We start from the raw sequence: 14,143 nt of genomic DNA, 5'->3' as shown, positions 1-14,143 counted from the left end.
TGCCAGTGAACAGGGAAACCATCTCGAGTAGATGTATTGGGCACTGGTGAGTAGGAGTTCCCATCTACATGATGGCTCAGTTGACACCAAAGATGTTTGGTATCAAACATCTCGTATTAATAAACCCACACTGATTCCAGGGATGGATTTATTAATACAGGCACCCAGAGGATACCTTAGAGGTAACCCCATAAAACCTACCTACCTTTATGTACTGGCTGACTGGTGAAGAACAGCCACCCCCCAGACAGGTTTCTGACCCCCCCCCCTCTCCCCCCCCCCCCCCCCCCCCTTGCAGGTGAGATTCCACACTCTCTGAGGGAAGAAAGAATGCCTACTCTGGCCGGAGGTGTTGTCACCTCCTCCAAGCAGGATGGCTAATAATCAGCATATCAAGGCAGGAGGCTTCAAAGCCCTCTGTCGCCGTTGATATGCAACCCAGGCTTCTCCTAGACAGGGGAAATGCCACCCCCTAACCCAGGCCTAAAACTAGCTAGGCAAGAGGCGTAATCACATCTTGTTTTTTGATTAAATTAAATTTGAATTTAAATTTATAAACCACATTATGCCGTCTGAGCGCTAGGACCGGAAGAGCTCCTGCTTAGAAATAGAAAGAAAAATAACTCTATACAACATTACAGTTGAGAAAGGCACCAGGTTTTTAGTTGCTTACGAAAAGCTGCATAAGAATCCAAACTCACAATATGGGTAGACAGTGAGTTCCAGACTTTAGCCTCTGCCACCGAAATAGCAAGGCCATCCTCATCCGGCCATACGAAAACTGGGAATATTCACCTTCCTCATCGATGAGAATTTCAACTGTCTCTTAGGGGTGTACCAATTAAAAGCAGTTCTCAGGGACATAGGTCCCTGAAGATGGAGTGCCATATGGACCATACAAAGAGCTTCCAGACAGGGAGACAAGGGAACGCAAGCACTCCTTAACTGAGAGATGTTTGGGGACACTCCGTACCAACCGGGCTACCGCATTTTGGATGACCTGTAATTTATTGAGCAAGGACTTATTGTTATCTAAATGTAGTACAGGAGTGATGTAATAAGCGCTAAGACAACTGCAGTTCTGAGATCAGCCGGAATGAAGGGGAAGATCTTCAAAATCTTGAAAATGAAGAAGCAAGATGTCACGGTCCTACTACCCAGAGAATCAAAAATATGGGTGTTATCCAAAATCAACCCTAGATTTTTTTGCAGAAGCTACAGGGGTGGGTAAGGGACCGCATGTCTCTGGCCACCAACGCTCGGATGATACTCAGTTTAGTGCTCCAAAGACAAAATCTCAGTCTTCTAGGTGATAAGTTTCAGCCGGTTTGCCTTCATCCAGCTGCAAATTTCTGTCATGCAAGACTTGAACTAGTCTGCCACCAGTGACATATTATCTAAAATAGAGACAATGATTTGGGTGACGTCCACACAGAATTCGGCTCAACGGATCAGGGTTGTGCTCACTTCCATAGGAAGTGGTCATAGGTGGGTGTGGTCACCCTAAAGGTGAGTAGCCCATTGGCTACCACCGGTTGCACAAGATACTACTTGTGTAACGATATAGCTGTAAGAGACATTAGTTAGAGATAGATTCCTTACCTTAGAATATCCACAGGCGTCAGGCTGGATCCAGAAAGTTTTGCTTAGCTGTACCCCTGCACGTCAGTAGGTGGCGTTGTGCCGTTCCGCGTCAGTCGTTGGCGTCATATGCGGCGAGATGACATCACGGAGACTACTTAAGCGCCACCCATGTGCACTGACTTCAGTTCTGTACACGACTTTCCGTGCCGAAACGCAGAGCCATGCACGAGACTGACAATTGGTGCATAAAACTAGGGCCCTAAAAAGGGATGACCTGAACCATAGCAATCAGTTCGCAGAACAGGGAGGCTGGGCAGGGTGGTAAGGAATCTATCACAAACTAATGTCTCTTACAGATAGATCATTACATTAAGTAGTAACTTTTGCATCTGAAAGAGACAAGTTAGTGATAGATGTCTTACCTTAGAATAGATACCCCAGCAATACCAACCCCGGTGGTGGGTCTGCAAACAAGATTACACCAGAAAATCACGGAGCACAGAACGGCCAAAGAAGCCGCCTCTCCGGACCCGACTGTCAAGGCAGTAGTGCTTGGTGAACGTGTGCAGCGAGGCCCACGTAACTGCCCGACAAATGTCCTGCAAGGGAATGCCGCGTCCCAAGGCAGTAGTAGCTGCAGTTGCCCTGGTGGAATGGGCAGGCAGCCCCACAGGAGGCTCCTTCTTGGCCAAGGAGTAACATGCCTTGATGCACAAATTGACCCACCGGGAGATGGTCCGCTTGTGCACAGCCCAACCTTTTTTTGGTGGGCACGTAGCCAACAAAGAGCTGATCATCCACCCGGAACTGCTGTGTACGCTGCAGATGGAATGAGAGCGCACGTCTCGGGTCCAGGCGGTGGAGCCTCTCTTCCTCTCTGGAAGGACGCGGAGGCGGAAAGAAGGTGGGCAAAGTGATGGTCTGCCCGATGCGGAAGGGCGTCACAACCTTTGGCAAGAAAGAAAGACGAGTCCTCAGAACCACCTTGTCCAGATGTATAGAAAGGAAAGGAGGTTTAGAAGAAAGTGCCTGGAGCTCACTCACTCTTCTGGCAGAGGTGATAGCAGTCTTCAAGGTGAGAAGACGTAAAGGACAGTTATGAAGGGGCTCAAAAGGAGCACACATCAGAAAAGTCAAGACAAGATTCAAGTCCCACTGAGGCATTATGAAGGGCACAGGTGGGAATTTATGCGTAATGCCTTTAAGGAAACAGGTAACAACCGGGGACTTAAAAAGAGAAAGTTGATCTGGAAGCCGTAGAAAGGCGGAGATGGCAGAGCCCTGCTGGGCCAAAGAGAGAAGGAACAGAAGAACCTCAGAAAGAGGGGCAGAAAGAGGATCCACAGCCTTTGCTGTGCACCATGCCACAAATCTGTTCCACCTGCAGGCGTATACGGTTTTGGTGGGGGGCCGCCTGGCTGCCAGAATGACAATACAGACTTCGGGAGGAAGATCGAAAGGTGTCAACTGTTGCCGCTCAATCTCCACGCATGGAGGTGGAGGCTGGACAGGTTCGGGTGGAGGACCGTCCCCCCGGCTGCTGCGACAGAAGATCCTCCCGAAGAGGCAGACGGATCGGGGGTCGACACTCATAGGGAGTAGCTCGGGATACCATACTCTTCAAGCCCAGTCCGGAGCCACAAGAATGACTTGGGCCCAGTCGCGCCTGATCTTCAGCACTCTGGGCAGAAGCGGTACAGGCAGAAAGGCATACAATAGATCGCAGCTCCACTTGTGACGAAAAGCGTCTCCAAGCGAGTGCCGCCCAGGAAATTCCAACGCACAGAACTGATGACATTGTGCATTCTCTTCGGTGGTGAATAGATCTAACCAAGGCTCTCCCCACTGCAGAAAGAGACCTTACGCCATATCCGAGTCAGACGCCATTTGTGATCCACCATATACCGGCGGCTAAGTTTGTCCACCCTGGCATTCAGAGAACCTGCCAGGTGTTGAACCACCAAGGTAATGCCTTGATGTGCCAGCCATGTCTAGAGGCGCAGAGTCTCCTGACATAAGGTCCACAACCCCACCCCGCCCTGTTTGTTGCAATACCACATGGCGGTGGTGTCGTCCGTGAACACCTGCACTACACTTCCCCGGACAGAGAGAAGAAGGAATGCCTTCAGTGCAAGCCGGATCAGCCGCAGCTCCAGGTTGATATGGAGCCGGGACTCCACCGGAGGCCAGAGGCCTCTGATATCCGCCTCTACCATGTGGCCTCCACATTCCAGGAGGGGCGCATCCGCCACCACTGTGTGCTCCGGTTGGGAAAGGGGAATGGGATCTGCCACTGACCCAATTGCAATTCATGAGCCACCACTGCAACTGTCGTGCGTCGCCCTCCGAGATCTGGACGTGATCGGACAGGTTGCCCTGATGCTGTGCCCACTGGAACTTCAGGTCCCACTGCAAAGCCCGCATATGCCATCTGGCATGCGTCACCAGCAGGAGGAAGTAAGCCATCAGGCCCAGAAGCCAGAGGGTCATCCTGACAAACCCAGGATAGAGGCTGAAAGAGCTGATCCATAGCCTGAATATCCCGGACTCGCTGCTCGGGAGGATAAACCTGAAACCGCGTCGAATCCAGAACCGCTCTGATGAAAGGGAGCTTCAGGTGCAACTTCGGCACATTGATTGAGAACCCCAGCAAATGCAGGAGGTCGACCGTAGTCTGGAGGTGAGTGACGACTGCCTGGGGTGAGCCAGCCTTCAACAGCGAGTCGTCGAGGTTGGGAAAGACTGACACCCCTGACCTGCGCAGATGAGCTGCGACCACCGCCATCATCTTTGTGAACACCCGAGGGGCACTGGTAAGGCCGAAGGAGAGCACGGCAAACTGAAAATGCTCCCAGCCCACCGTGAACCGCAGGTAGCGCCAATGGGCCGGCAGGACGGGAATGTGAAAATAAGAGTCCTGCAAGTCCAACGCTACCATCCAGTCTCCAGGGTACAGGGCAGCAAGGACCTGAGCCAACATCTTGAACTTCTCCTTCTGGAGGAAGCGATTGACGTCCCGAAGGTCTAAAATGGGGCGCAGGACCCCCTTGTCCTTCTTGGGGACCTGAAAGTAGTGGGAATAACAACCACTCCCTACTTCCGGACCGGGAACGCATTCGATGGCCCCCTTGGCCTGGAGGACAGTGACTTCCTGACGGAGAAGAGCCAAATGATCCCCTGACATGTGGTGGTACAGAGGTGGCATGGCTGGAGGGAAGGACTGAAAGGGAAGGGAATAGCCTTGGCAGATTATCTGCAGCACCCACTTGTCAGACGTAATTTTGCGCCAGTGGTGGAGGTGGTGGCGGACCCCGCCACCCACCAGCGTGGGGTGCTCCCTGAAGCTCGGATTAGGAAAGCTTAGAGGCGGAAGCAGCGGGTGTGGAGGTGGACTGACCCGCGCGCTGGTTACCAGACCGCCCCTGCGGAATCCGCGCTGAGGCCGGCTCTGCACAGGCTTGCTAGAGGAGCGCACCTGGGTGCCCTTGCCCTGGCCACGAAAGGAACGAAATCCATGTGTGGCAGGTTTCGTTGTTGAAAGACCCAAAGACCCAAAGACTTGGCTGTGGCCCTAGAGTCTTTAAAGCGCTCCAGGGCATTGTCGGCCTTATCGCCAAAAAGGCGGGAGCCATCAAAGGGCATATCCATGAGTGAGCCCTGGACATCGGGTGAGAACCCAGTGGAACGCAACCAGGCGTGGTGCCGCAACGCCACAGTCGTGGAAATCGCCCTGCCCAACGAATCAGCGGTGCCCAAACCACACCTGATGGCAAACTTCGCTGCATCCTTGCCCTCCGCAATCACTTGGGAAAGGACAGCCTGGACCTCCTCAGAACACAGAGGCAAGACCTCGGCTACCGAATCCCAAACTGCATGGGAGTAACGGCCCAAAAAGCAGGTGGTGTTAACCGACCGTAACCCCAAGCTGGCTGAGAAGAATAACCTCTTGCCAAATTGGTCTAGCCTTTTAAAGTCCTTATCCGGCAGAGGCTTGGGAAAGGCACTCTGTGACGTTGAGGCCTAAATGACCAGGCTCTCAGGCGTGGGGTGAGTGGTCAAGAAGGCAGGATCACCCGGAGGGGACGCCTAGCGAGGTTTTTATCCACCGGTGCCCCCGAGGCCAGCAGCAACCAAGTGCCCAACAGGACCTCGGTGAGAGCCTCATTGAAAGGGAGCAGCAGCTCAGACGACGTAGACGCCGTCTGGAGAACATCCGTAAGGAGGTTGGTGTTAAGGGCCACCGTAGGGAGGTCGAGATGGAGAGTCTCCGCAGCCCAACGTAGCACCACGGTGTAGGAAGCGCCCTCCTTCATAGTAGGTGGAGGAGAGGCAAACCCCAGGTCAGAAGACACATCAAGCTCGCCCGCATCTTGAAGGTCGTCCACCCAATCCTCATCAGAGTCACACTGCCGGGCAAGGGGGCCCTCGGAGCCATCCCAGTCCTTGTCCGGCTTCAGAGTAGAGGGAGCCCGCTGCGGCGGTAGGGTCGGAGGGGGCAGGCGGCGTCGGGAACCGCACCGGTCGGGGCAGAGACGGCACCGCATCCCAATGCGGATCCCAGGCCGGAACGAAATGGTCCGAGAACCGGGCAGGGGTGGGATAAATGGCACCCAGTGCGGCGCCTGCGGTGGAGCCAGGGGCGGCGCCGTGGCCAGAGATAAGGGCGGCACCGGGGCCGGAGGATCCTGTGGCACCACTGGCGCCGGAGGCGGTACCGCCGGTCCAACAGGATCTGGACATGGGACCGCGGGGCCCGAAGGCACGCCGGCGGGAGCCCGGGGCCTAAAAAGGCGGTCCATGGCAGCAAGAAACTTTTGCATCTGTTCGGGAGTCACCAACGGACTCTGGTATAGCAGGTAGGCTGCGGGACTCCCCGGCTCCAGAGAAACCGCAGGGGCGGAGCCCCTGTCCCCTCGGGGGAGCGACAGGTGGGTTATGGGGGGGGGGGGGCGTCGGAGAGCTAACACGTTTCTTAGACTTCTTTTTATGGCGTAGCTTACCGGAAGCCGAAGGCGAAGACTTAGACCCCGAAGAGCGATGGCTCTGGTCCCCCGAAAGGCCCCTAGACCCAGAGCGGTGGTGAGAGGAGTGCCGAACCTCCAGCAACTTCTGGCACCGCTCACGCAAGCCCTTCGGGCCATGGCTCGACAGTCTCGGGAGTCATGATCGGTCACCAAGCAGTACAGGCACACTTCGTGGGGGTCCGCCACCAACATGTTAAGGCGGCACGACCTACAAGACTTAAATACGGGCATCCCTACGTGCAACAGGAGACAAGAGGGGGAGACAAAAGTCTCAACAAGTAGTCAAAAATTGAGGTACGTGCTCAACCCGGATCTGCGCTTTCGGCACGGAAAAAGTAAGAACTGACGTCAGCGCGCATGGGTGGCACCTAAGTAGTCTCCGTGACGACGCCAGCGGAACCGCACAACGCCACCTACTGACGCGCAGGGGTACTGCTAAGCAAAACTGTCCGGATCCAGCCTGACGCCTGGGGATATTCTAAGGTAAGGAATCGATCACTAACGTGTCCCTTTCAGATACTTCCCTTAAAGCCTCTAAATTGAGTATTCAGTTGGCCCCCGCATTCTAGGAATTCAGATTCGAAGAACCCAGAAGAGGAGGAGAAAAAAGTCATGAAAACGAGAACTGAAGACTTGCTGTGGGCAATTGGCGCCAAATCCCTGCCTGCCTGCACCAGTCTCGACAATCGTGAAGAAGCCAACTCGCCCTGCAGCTGAACCTCTACCAAGAACCCTAGTAGACAGCCAGACTGTTGCAAATTGCCAGCAATCACCCTTGGAGCACAGGAGCTACTTCCCTGCAGTCCGCAGAAACCAAAACAGCAGAGTCCGGTTTACCAGGCTGTGACTCCCCAGTCGCCCAGGAATAGGTCTCTCGGTCCCAAAAGGTCAGATCTGTCTCCCCACCATGTGAGAAGACACCAGGACCAACTGGTGATGACAGCACCAGTACCTGGGGGTACTGGACCCCTTGCAGTAACCAGAGCCTGTTTGAGTCCAATCTAGAGTCAAACGACACCGAGCAGCCGTCGAGGGATGTCAGCACCGCAGTGATCCACTTTCAGAGTGGCTCAGCTGTCCTGATTTTTGCACCCTAAAACCATGAGACTGACAACCACAAGGACATGTAATGCACCAGCCCAGACGACCTAACCCCACTGCACTGGAGCGCCCCTGCCTGGACTCTCGAGAACTGACTGCTGGCTTGCTACAAGGAGCTTTGTGAACCAAGCCGCCCCCCTCCATTGGTAGCTCCTGGACTTGTCCCCAAATCCCCCTCACTGCACTGTTGATGGTACTTTTGACCTTAACACCCCCACCACCTTTCGTCCTCCCCACCACCTTAAGTCCTGAAGGGCACCTCGGAAACCTGCTGTATACCTTATATGTCTTTTTCCCAAAGGAAAGCATTAAGCATAAAGACCTATTAAAGTGAACATTTTACTTACCTGTGAAGGTCGATATTTTAACAAGTACTTACTTGCTTACTAAGTTCTTGGTATCAGAATTTACATAAAAATACGAGTTATTTTTCTAAATTGGGCTTGGATGTTTTCTTTGAGTGTGTCTCATTTATTGCCTCTGTGAATACTATAAATGATTAACACTATCCTCTGATAAGCCTAAACTGAAAGCATATAGTGGTATAATTTTTGCCTCTGTAAACCAATAAGGGTTGCCTGGACTCTCTGCACTGTGTACCTTACTTTTGGTGCACTATATAGAGAGTCACTTCTGATACTGGAATGTGCCTTAGGTGCAGCAGATTCAGCAACAAATAAAATACCTTTCTTTTACTACGCAAACATGCATGGCTTAGAGGGGTCTTTAAACCAACAAGGTGCTGTCTCTCGTGACCAGAGGGACATGCATAAGCAAAACATGCTGTGAAACCTTTCTGGTGATGATAGTACTTCCAAGTTGGTCCTGGCACAGTGCTCATTAACTTGTACTCCCCGTATTGTAGCATTCCTAGGTGAGCATTGAGCAACACAGGGAACACAAAGGCAGTTATGAAAAGGTGTTTAAATCCACTACCCATGGCCTTGACCACACTGCTTTTAAACAGGTTTCTGCTTCAGTACATAGTGTGTTCTCACATTTCAGTTGGGTGGGTGGCATATGAAAATGTTCCTAAAAGCTATTCAAACAAAAAATATGTAGATTTGCCGTAGGCTTTTTCCAGACAAAAATGGTCCAACCAAAAACATGCTTGCATGTGTAATTCTTATCCTGTATTCTATTGCATAGTGGACCTTGTGGTACAATATGAATAATTGGCAGTTTTTAAAATTCTGAAATTTGCCTGATATGTGTCCTGAGCTTGTTCTGCCTTTTGAGGTCGACCCTCAAATTGTGTTCGGCCTTTCTAGGAGATCCCCTGTTACTTCAAGACTACTTTCATTTCTAGACCAATCATTGCTTCTGTTCAGGGTAGGCTAAATCACAAATGGCAGACAAATATTCAGTATCCTCAAGGCTGGTGAATGATATGAAGCTTGTTTCCCCAGTGGGATGATTATGGTGGGCTCTGGACAGAACACTGAGGTTTTATTTGGATGTACCTTAGAATAGAGAGCGGAAGGCCTCTGAAAGCAATATGCCAGAGACTAATTCTGGTCCTTTTCACCCCAGAACAAATAGGTCTTTCACACTCCCTAATTTTTTTCTTTACAAAAGCTTCCCACGCCTGACACTTCTGGGCAACATCTGAAAGTAGTATTCTTCAGAAATCAACCCACCTTACAGCTTTGAAGTCATTCATTCAAAACCAAGGTTCTCACAATCCCATAACAAAGACACTACTTTTGAAACTCTTCCATGTCTGGTCATGGCAAAGTGACCGATTTTAGTCCACATTTCGGTCTCAACATTTAGCACCGCAGAAGAAGCCTCAGTAGTGGTGCATGTAAGGCTTCAGAGAAAGCTATCACACTTCAATCCAGTATCACCCACAACCAAAAATCAAACTTCACTAAAGGTAAAACAGTAATATTCCTGACCTAATCCAGTGCGTCAGCAGTAAAAAGCATGAAATCAGCAAAAAGATGCTCAACGCAAACATAGGATTACAATGAATGTAACTTTTCTTATGAAAACATCAGTGGACACCATTCTTCTGATAATGTGCTTCTAGGCTGACCAATGAAAGGTCAGAAAGCTTTTTTGGCAATATGGCAACCAAAGACAGTAGATTCCCCCCTTCTCTCCTCCTCCCACCCCACGAGTACATAAAAGGTGGCACATAATGCAAAGGTAAGTAAATTGGGGGAAAAATTTTAATTAAAAAAAAAACATCACCTTCGTTGCCCATTTACTAGACTGGTGCAATAAAACCATACTGGAAAAACAGAGAACATACTCATGATTTATTCACTTTTGCAGCTGTATTTGACACAGTTTGCTACTTGTCAATACATTTTATATAAACGTTGGATAACCAACTGCAAAACATGAAAAGAGATAATATGCTTACTTACCATTGGGATGAAACATTTTAGAGACAAATCTAACTGTTGGTGGCTTATTTGGATATTCTTCTGTAAATTCTATTGTGAGTTTGAAAGTCCCTAGAATGAGAGAGAAGAGCATTGTTCTTATATATTAATAATGTATGCATTGGTTTCATCCAGTAACAACTCTGGGTGATTACAATTTGCATTTGTACATCTCAACTAAAATCTTGAAAACTAGCTACAGGCCATTTGGAACGTTCTAGCAAATTCCAATAGTTTCCCATTGAAATAGATTTTCTGTTCTATATCCTTGATATGGGAGATGATGACCAAGCCTACAGTACCCGCATAAAGCCTAAAGAAACCCAATAGAAAGGGAAATATTATGCAGACTAGCCTGGTAATTTCATATCCAGTCGCCGTTCCTTTGCAGTCTCAGAACAAAAAACCTGACGCTTAAATGACATTAGTGATTTCTTATAAAAAATTAAAAATGTTTCAATGAAAGTAATTTTATGGAGCTCGCAAATACCAAAAAGCATCCTGGAGCTAAAGGCTCTGGAATGAGGAGAGCTATATAGCTGGAATAGCAAGGTTTTGATCTTTTTGTTGAAAAGTGCGTGGTTAGGGATACGTTTTTTCCAATACATAATTTGTATTGTTTTAACGGACTGCAGCATCTCATGATATTAAAGACAAAACGTATTTCAGTTCCCATGAGAAATATAATAATAATCAGTTATAAGGGGAATATTTTGATGGATCTCTTATCTATTCATTCAAGCAACCAGATCTGGAGGGAATGCTGGAATTGGTAAAACAAGTGGTTAGGGATCTGTTTGATGTCCAGACGCAGCTTGCTCCACAGTTTGACTTGAAGATGGGAGAATGGTCTGCCTCCTTGGGTTTTAAGACGAATGGTACTATGGCCAGGGAGGCAGAGCACAAGAAATGGGTAGGAAGATACTGCAAGAACCTTCACCTTAAATAAGATGCACTTGCCTTGTCAAGAGCACAAGGAATGGGTCAAAGGACCTTAAACTGATTTTTTTTCGGTACAGGCAACCAGTGTGGGGAACAAAGGTGTGTCTGAATGGACTCGCATGAAGGATTTTTCATCAAAATTCTAGCAGCAGCAGCAGTTACGTGAGGACTGCCCCCTGACATTGGCTACTACCTCCTTTAAGTACTTAGGTATTGTTATCACTAATAATGCCACTGACTTCTTTGACAAAAACTTACAGCCGCCAATGGATCGCCTGCGGGCAGATATCAGACACTGGGCAGCCCTGCCATTGACCCTTCTTGGACGGGCTGCCTTATATAAGATGATGGCCCTCCCCAGATTCCTCTATGTGTTAGAAAATGCCCCGTATGTAGTGACTCCGCGATACTTCCAGCGTATTTCAGCATTGGTTACCAGCCTACTATGGAACAACGGCCCGGCGCGAATAGCGCATGATAAATTGGTCAAAAGTTGGTACGAGGGTGGAATTGCTCTGCCGAACATTCAGCTCTATTACTGGGCGGCCCAACTTAAAATTATCAATCAGTGGATCCACGCCCCGCGGGAGGATCCAGCCTACAAGGCGGACTGGTCTCAGCTGGGTACGGACGGCATGCTTTCCGTCCTGTACAACACGTCACAGGTTAAGAACCTGATAGGTCCAACGCAACATACGGCTACCCTGTGGCACATGGCACATACGAAACTGGGTTGGAAAGGGAAACTCACCAAAATGACACCGCTATGGGACACAAAATCGTTAGGAAACCTCAGAACATGCAAGGGATTCACCCAATGGGACCACATAGGGATCTCCACGGTAGGGGACTTGTGGGACAAGGGCGCGGTGATTGCATTCTCACAACTTCGACAGCAATACAATCTCCACCCCAATGAGACATTCAGATACATGCAGATACGTCACGCCCTGCTGCGAGCAATACCGGCCGACACTGAAGTACCAGAGTCCTCGCCATTAGAGGATAGACTATTGACAGACTTCATGTCACAGAGTGCCACTTCTCTCACATACAAAAAGCTGGTTAACAATCTGGAAGACCCCACACTGAAACTTAAGGAAAAATGGGTAGAAGAGATAGGGCAGATAGATGAGTCAGAGTGGAATGAAGCGCTTGCGTCACCGAAAGAGGTAGGCATTTCGGCGAAATTTAGATTGGTACAACTCAAAATCCTTCACCGCATTTATTACACTAGGACGCTTCTCCACAAGATTCATAGAGCACCACACCCCTTCTGTCTTCGAGGCTGTGGGGAGGAGGGGACGTTGTTTCATACGCTGTGGGACTGCCCTAAGATACAGGAGTTCTGGCGGCAAATTATGCGCACTATCTCCCAGACCCTCAAGATCTCTATTGTACCCGAACCCCGTAAATGCTTGCTGAACATCTGGGACCCCAATGACCTAGGCAGGTATGGCCTGCTCTGGGCTACACTGGCCATGACAGTGGCCAAACGGGACATTGCGCAGAAATGGGGTGCTATGGAACTGCCTACACTGACTAGATGGACCACAAACATGGACATGCTTATGGTGACGGAGAGGGCGGTGTATGTACTCAGGGCCTGCCCCCGTAAATGGAACAAGGTCTGGATGCCATGGAACATCTATAGAGGGGACATCTGTGACCCACTGCCGGAAGATGATGACATAGATTCAGAGGGGGAGGAAGATTGAAGCGATGATGGCTTAGTTGCTGGATTGCCTATACCAAAAACATGCTGTAATCCTCTGGAACGGTTGCAAAAAACAAAAATAACAAGCAATGTGACTGATGGATGGTTCTGGATGTGTGCACAACGATGGGAATGTGATGACTAGAGTTGAGTTTTCTGTTTTCTTTTGTTTCAATAACTATTCAGCTGAGTACCGCTTGTGGATTGAGGGCTATATAGTTGAACCTTGTGGAGAGTGAGGCGCTAACATTGGCCTCAAGACGATGTACACAGGTCCATTGTAATCGATCATATATGTGTTTCTTGAGCCTGCGCTGAACGTATTTCACTATGCAAACTAATACTACTGCTCTACAAATATATGCCTGTACAACCTGCAAAATTACAACTTCTGCAAAATAATGTATGTATGACATATGCCTTCATGTTAATAAAGATTTAAAAAAAAAAAAAAAAAAAAGAATTCTAGCAGCAGCATTTTTGATGGTATGAAGGCAGTGGAATAGATACTGGGGTACACTGAGAAATGTATTAGCCTAGTCCCCACACTGTATTGAATATAGTTGCGATTGGGGATAGAGGGTGTGTGTGGGGGGGCGGGGTGGGGGGACAACACATGATTAGCTGCGGTGACCGAGAAAGGATAAGATACATTTAAGAACAGCTTATTTAAAACCAAGATCTGATAGCCTGGAAATCAACACTGTGTGATACACCATGCAGAAGGCAGATGATGGGCCCAGGAGGAGGATTAGAGCGTCCGAGCTTCCCTGGTATAGAATTCCTCAATCGGAGATGCATTCTGTGTTCTAGTCTGGTATAAACCCGGACTGAGAGGTATCTAAAAGCTGGCAACATTCCACAAAACCAGGCCACTGGTTGGGAGAACCTTGAAGGGAATCGGTTAAGAGGGATATAGGCCTAAAATTCAGGAGCATGTGAGATCTGGAGTTTTTTTTTTAAGAAGGAGAGATCACTTTTCTACAGCCAGGGAACCGTGGTGGAGGATTTGGACATTTTACAAATGTCCCGAAGATGGAGGCTATGTTACTGGAAGCAAGGTGAAATATTCTGAGAGAGCAGGGGTTAGTAGGTGGTCCAGATTTTGAATATCTAAGGGTAGTGATACACTGTTCTCTTAAGAGGGGAAAGAGCAGTAAGGGAAGGATAATTTGGAATCTCAGTCGAATTGTCTAATAGGGAAGCGGCATTATTGTCAGAACTAGTAACATTTTTGTAAACAGTTGGGATTTTGTTTTTAAGGAAATTGTTATAATTGTCAGAGGTATTGGAGGGAGAATGGTGGAATTCATGGTTTCAAGATTGATTAGGTTATGTCCGTAAGAGAAGAGGTCCCTGGTAGGGTTACGAGAATTGCT

At 49.1% G+C, this 14,143-nt stretch overlaps 1 protein-coding gene across 1 annotated transcript in view; it reads right to left on the bottom strand.

Moving 5' to 3' along the window:
* UBE2A (ubiquitin conjugating enzyme E2 A) overlaps positions 1–14,143 on the bottom strand; it is a 172,656-nt gene that overhangs the window by 64,472 nt on the left and 94,041 nt on the right. Inside the window, exon 4 of the mRNA XM_078688697.1 lies at positions 10,088–10,177. Within this exon, the coding sequence (XP_078544823.1) occupies positions 10,088–10,177 (90 nt within the window). The remainder of the gene's footprint in view (positions 1–10,087; positions 10,178–14,143) is intronic.

The sequence above is a fragment of the Lissotriton helveticus genome, chromosome 4_1 (assembly GCF_964261635.1).
Source record: "Lissotriton helveticus chromosome 4_1, aLisHel1.1, whole genome shotgun sequence".
Classification (NCBI taxonomy): domain Eukaryota; kingdom Metazoa; phylum Chordata; class Amphibia; order Caudata; family Salamandridae; genus Lissotriton; species Lissotriton helveticus.
This window is presented reverse-complemented; position numbering and strand designations above follow the sequence as displayed.